General features: G+C 50.0%; 1 protein-coding gene across 1 annotated transcript; it reads left to right on the top strand.

Moving 5' to 3' along the window:
* The first annotated feature begins 2,333 nt into the window (after window positions 1–2,333).
* GFER (growth factor, augmenter of liver regeneration) lies at window positions 2,334–4,648 on the top strand. The gene is made up of 3 exons (XM_030958146.1): window positions 2,334–2,526; window positions 3,044–3,240; window positions 3,945–4,648. Exons 1-3 carry the CDS (start codon window positions 2,338–2,340, stop codon window positions 4,105–4,107), a joined length of 549 nt encoding a protein of 182 aa, XP_030814006.1. The 5' UTR covers window positions 2,334–2,337; the 3' UTR covers window positions 4,108–4,648.
* The last annotated feature ends 1,326 nt before the right edge of the window (window positions 4,649–5,974 follow it).

The following is a 5,974-nucleotide window of genomic DNA, read 5'->3' as shown; positions in this document are numbered from 1 at the left end:
TTTTCCTTTCCAATAAAAATGCTGATGTTTTAACTGAATCCATAAATTAAATCACAATCAAGGAAGCAAAGTCTGCTAACAGCCAAACCAGGAGATTGCTGTGACTTGGAAACATCTCTGTACCTGTTTAATTGCTTGAAGACCAAACAATAAAGCTCTAGAGGAAATTCCCTCAGTATCTCACTCTCTTTTTCCTGACTTTAAAAAAATTAATGAGGTCATGAGCATCAGTTAAAACATTTATTGGTGGGCAAGGAAAACAGACAAAAATGTTGCTGTCCCTACTTGATCTTTCCGTTGCGTGTGAAATTTGTTGTTGTCTACAACTTTAAACAAAGCCATTCCAGCAGTTCCTACCAGTTACTCACGTGTCTTCTCCCTCCCTCACAAAAATCAGCAAATAAATATTCCCAAGAAATTGCAAATAAATAAAAATAAAGGAGCACTGGTAAATAGAGACCCCAAGATGGAGATCCAGACCATCAGCTCAGTGCTCCACAGAGCAGGAACAGCTCAGCCATTTTCACATGAAACACACCTAGTGTTGAAGTATTTTTGAGGGTAAGTCTTTGAGGTATTTCTCGAAAATTATGCTTTTTCTAATACACATTTTACACTACACTGTGTAAAATAAATCACATAAATCACATGTATATATATATATAGTGACATTTTGGTTCAGCTCCATCTTGGACATACATTTGTTTGCATTAAGCAAAATAATCATATTTTTCACTTGATCTACAGGTGATGAACAGAAGAAAAGTTGAACTGGATACAAAATTCACATTGTTCATGGTAGGAGACTTGTGGCTCTCAAACCTTTAAGAGCATGACAGAATCCAGCCAAAACGAAGGATGAGTGCAAGTCTGTGCTGCTCTCCAAGTTTTCACTCTCTGACTTCTATTAAGAATTTTGTAAGGCCACAGCTAATATTTCCCAGGGGTGAAAGAGCAAGCTCCAAAGTCTGATGCCTGGCTGGCCAGTTGCCTAGGTTACCACCCTCATGTCCTCACAAGCCTGTGGCTCTTTGGGAATAAAAGAAAAAATGCTAGATGTCCACTCAAGACCAAGGCCCTGGGGCCAGGTCTGGCTTTCCATCACCCCAAAGAGCCCAGCCACTCCCAGGCAGTGCCTGCCCTGGTGTGACACATGCCAACACTCCCAGAAAGAGGAAAATCCTCCCTCAATATGGATTTACAAGCATGTGACAGGTGTTAAAAACATGGAGAACTTCATATGGGCGTGTTGCTATAAAGGAGCATGAGATGAATGGAGTTATCCACTTGTCTGTCCATACAATCGCCCTGTTGATTGTATGAGTCTGCTGGAGATAACGCTGAGGTGCCCGTCAGCACTGCTGGCACGAAGGAGAGCTGCTGTGTGCCATGGGTTCTGCCACACACATTATCTACACATCCCAGAATCCCAGAATAGTGGAGTTTGGAAGAGATCATCCAGTGCAGCCCCTGGCCAGGCAGGGTCACCTGGGGCAGGTGACACAGGAACGTGTCCGGGTGGGTTTGGGATGTCTCCTGAGGGAGGCTCCACACCCTCCCTGGGCTCTGCCATGTCAGGGCTCTGCTCTGTCCTCTGTCATGGAAAGAGGTTCTTCCTCATGTTAAGGTGGAACTTGTTGTGGTTTAAGTTTCTGGGCACTGCTCCTCATCCTGTCACCGAACAGAGTCTGGCACCATCCTCTGACACCCCTGGGAGGGATTTGTATGGATTGATGGGATCCCCTCTCAGCCTTCCCTTTTCCAGACTAACCAGGCCCAGCTCCTGCAGTCTCTCCACATCACAGAGATGCTCCAGACCCCATAGGAACACATATTTATACGTATTTTTCTGCTCATTTGGGAGGGCTATAGGAGGGGAACTGCTCATTGACACCCACTGAAGAGACATGGCAGAGTCCCCTCACACCCTCGGAGGGATCATGGCCGAGTCCCCTCACACCCTCAGGGGGGATCAATGCAGAGCCCCCTCACACGCTCGGGGGGCGGATCATGGCCGAGTCCCCTCACATCCTCGAGGGGATCATGGCCGACCCCCCTCACACAGAGGGGAAGCAGGGGAGATTCCCTTCAGTCTTCCCGCTGTGTGGGCGAGCACAGCTCCACCACATCCCAGGGGCGATGTGAAGCGAAAATCGAGGATGCACAGACGGGAGTGTCGTGTTCTCCTCACACAGGACACTTAAACACAGAGTTTGCCGCTGTTTTTGGTAAAAATACACCACAAATGGCACTCGGGCGCGTGGCTGGTGCCAGCCCCCTCACGGCGCCCGGGAGGGAATGGCGCCGCCCCGGCCCGTCCTGCACCGCGGCGCCATCATGGCGGCGCCCAGCGAGGGCCGTGCGGGTCGGGGCTACGAGCCCTTCCCGGGCACCGACAGCGGCTCCTTCTCCTTCGCCGTCCCGCAGGGTGAGGCGGAAGAGACACCCAAGAAGCCATGCCGAGCCTGCATGGATTTCAAGAGCTGGTTCCGCGACCAGAGGAAGCAGAGGGCCCCGGGCACCGCGGTGAGGCGCGGCGGGAGCTCTCCCTCGAACCCCCGGTGACTCCCAGTCCCTGCAGCGCTCCCTCCGTCCTCCATCCTTCCTCCGCAAGTGGGACGAGGCTGCGTGTTTCCTTCAGAGTGTGAAGGAGCCGGGGACAGGGCTCCCTTCGGTGGGAATGGGAAGGGGGTCCCCATCTTCTCCCTGGGGGTGAGGGGCGCTGCCATTGCCCCCGCTGAGGGTGTGAGGGGCGCTCTGCCATGTTCTCTGAGGGTGTAAAAGGGTCCTTGCCTTGACCTACAGAGGGTGTGAGGGGAGCTCTGCCATGTCCCCACAGAACTCGTGAGGGGGCTCTGCCATGTTCGCTTGAGGGTATGAAAGGGTCTTTGCCTTGTCCCCACAGAAGGTGTGAGGGGTCTCTGCCATGACCTCAGAAAGGATGTGAAGGACCTGTTCCCCCACCTCACCTTCCCACCCAGCACAAAAGGGCTGTTTCCCCACCCACCCCGGTGTCCCCTCACACCCCCCTGTCCCTCTGCAGGAGGCGAAGGAGCCCCCTCGGGACTGTCCCCTGGACAGCGAGCAGCTGGGCCGCAGCACCTGGGCCTTCCTGCACACCATGGCTGCCTACTACCCCGACCGGCCCTCCGGCACGCAGCAGAAGGAGATGAGGGACTTCATCAACCTCTTCTCCAAGTTCTACCCCTGCAAGCACTGCGCAGAGGACCTGAGGGAGAGGTGAGTGGGAAAACCCTCAGAGGGTTTTTTCAGGATCTGGGGAAAGGTGAGTTTCCTCTGGGTTTTTTGAAAGGTGAGTGGCCTCAGCAGGTTTTCGATGCTCTGAAGGACAGGTGAGTGGCCTCAGCAGGATTTTTAAGGATCTGAGGGAAAGGTGAGTTTCCTCAATGGGCTTTTTTAAGATCTGAGGGAAAGGTGAGTAGCCTCAGCAGCTCTTTGTATTGGAGGGGCTTGCCAGAAGTGCTGGGCTGCAGCAGCTAGTTTGCATATCAGCAGCTCTTCCTCCACTTGGGGTTTGTAGCTACCTGAACTGGTTTCTTCCATTATTGCATCAATCACAGATGCACTTACTCAAAAAACAAACACCTGTCCTCATGCTGCCTGTGCTGCCTCCAAGGCCTCCCTGAGGCGATTTTGGAGTTTTCTGGTTCAAAATGGGCTCGTGAACAGTTATAGAATTAGACTGGGATGATTTTCAGGAGGCAAGTGTTCTTCTAGCCTCTAAAATGCCCTGTATTGGCAATCTGATTAGTGGAGGCAAGGACTGAAATGGGCTGAGGTGTTTGATTTGGTTTGGGATGAGATGATCTTTAAAGTCCATTCCAACCCAAACCATTCTGGGGTTCTGTGATAAAGTTTTCTTTCTGCTTTCAGCTTCTTTCTCAGAAGTTTCCAATAATTTGTTTCCCATTCCCTGTTTGTAGGTTACGGACAAACCAACCCGACACGAGCACCAGGAGAAACTTCTCCCGGTGGCTGTGTCTGCTCCACAATGAAGTGAACAGGAAGCTGGGCAAGTCGGAATTCGACTGCTCCCGTGTGGATGAGCGCTGGAGGGATGGCTGGAAGGATGGGAGCTGTGATTAACCCCCAGGGATTGCTCTGGGAATCGAGCAGAGCAGTGCAGTCCCTGTGGAGTTGCTGCAGGGACAGAGGGAGTCAATAACTCTTGTTTGTGTGGGACTGATTCAGAGCTGAACCAATGCCAAAAGGAGAATTGAAAATCTTAGTCCAATGATATTTCGATAAGTAATGGTACCTGAGGGGTTGAGGCTGCCAGAAACTGCTGAGATTGGGTCACTGACAAACTCATTTCATGATGACATTTCCTGATTTTGGGGGCATTTGCTTATTTCTGTGGCTAGAGTTAATTTTCCCTGACCACGGTGGTGTTCTCCAACTCATTGTCTGATGTTTTAGAAAATGCATCTGATTAATTGTCACTTTCATTTCTGTTGTTCTGATAGAGAAAACTCATGCTGGGTTTGTGCCAAGTCTGCACCCCTGGATTTCTCTTTCCAGCATTTCCAACATTTGTTGTTAGTCTTGTGTCCAGTTCCTTTGGTAAAAGTCCTGAGGGCAGGTACATTTAATTTAAACGCTAAAATATGGAGCTCAGATTTATCAATTTGGTTTTGTATTTCAACTGAACATGTCAGAGGACAAAACAGAGTTAAAATCATTTCAAGTTCTTCACGTAGGTGGTGATCTCATCCCTTCCTGCACTCCTGGCTGGGAGAGGTTTGCACAAACCCTGACAGCAACAGCTTTTTTTTCCTTCCCTGCTTCCTGCTGAGGTTTTCTTGCCTGTTTTATTGAGCTTCCTTATGTCATGCCCTGCAGCACACCTGTGAATTTACCCTTGGGGTTTTTTGGCAAGTTTTGACTGGAAAGATTAATGGTGCTGCTGTAATTAGAGCAGCGGCACCTCTTATCTGGACCTTTGGTCCTCACACCAGTGTGTGGGCTCCTTAGTGGTTAGAGAACCAGGAACACCTTTGGAAACACATTTTAGTATTTTGTGGCGCAGTCAAGTCCTTTCAAGTCAGGTCTGTTAAATGAATGTGAGACTTTTATGGACTAATGATTTCTGAACTTTTTATGTCATAACATTTCTAAACACAAACCCAAATGAACTGATAACAAAGTACTGCATGAAGAGTGTGATTGAAGGTGTCACTCCAGCTATTAAAAGTGCTCAGAAAATTTCCCTATCAGCATGTTGAGGTTCTTAGAACAAATAAACCCCAGCTCTTGGGTTTTGTCTTTTGGTAATAAACTCAGCCCCCAAAACAAAGCCCATTGGGATCCTCTAGAGGGGAAAGGACCAACAAAAGGGCAGCCCTCCCTTTTTGCAGGTAGGACCCGTCTGACTCAGTTCTGTCAGGACACTTTTAGCAGAGGGAGGTGTGGGCAGGTGTCTCCCTGTGGGTTTGGTTGTGCTAAAGCAGGAATTCTGTGTTCCTCCATTTCAATCTGCCCTCCACTGTTCTGTGTGACAGTGTCCTCGCCCACGGAGCAGATGATGAGATTTCTCCCTCATTTGTTTCAGTGTAAACGAGCAGGCTGGTGAAACATCTGTCCCATCCTTTGTCACCTTCATCTGCCAGGGGCCCAGGCTGGGGAGTTGCACTGCCCTGGGCCAGGCCAGGCTCAGGGGCCAGCAGGGACATGGAGCCTCCCAGCACACCTGTCCACTCCCTGATTGCTGACGGGAGGTGAGGGTGTATCAAACACATTCTGGTCACTTTGTGTGCTTCAGGGAGGTGGTGGTGCAGTGCAGGAGGAAAAGCCTGTCCTCTCCTGGCAGGGCTTGGGAACAGCCTTCAAGCTGAGTCTGTGTCTTTAGCAAATCCTGCCCAAAAATGAGGCCACCAGCTGTAGCCAGGATGCTTTTAGGGCAGTTTCTATCTTTACCAAATGGCCATTTGATAAAATCTCTGCTTGCACTTTG

The sequence above is a fragment of the Camarhynchus parvulus genome, chromosome 14 (assembly GCF_901933205.1).
Source record: "Camarhynchus parvulus chromosome 14, STF_HiC, whole genome shotgun sequence".
In the NCBI taxonomy this organism is placed as follows: domain Eukaryota; kingdom Metazoa; phylum Chordata; class Aves; order Passeriformes; family Thraupidae; genus Camarhynchus; species Camarhynchus parvulus.
Note: the sequence above shows the minus strand (reverse complement) of the source record. Positions and strands in the feature narration are given on the sequence as shown.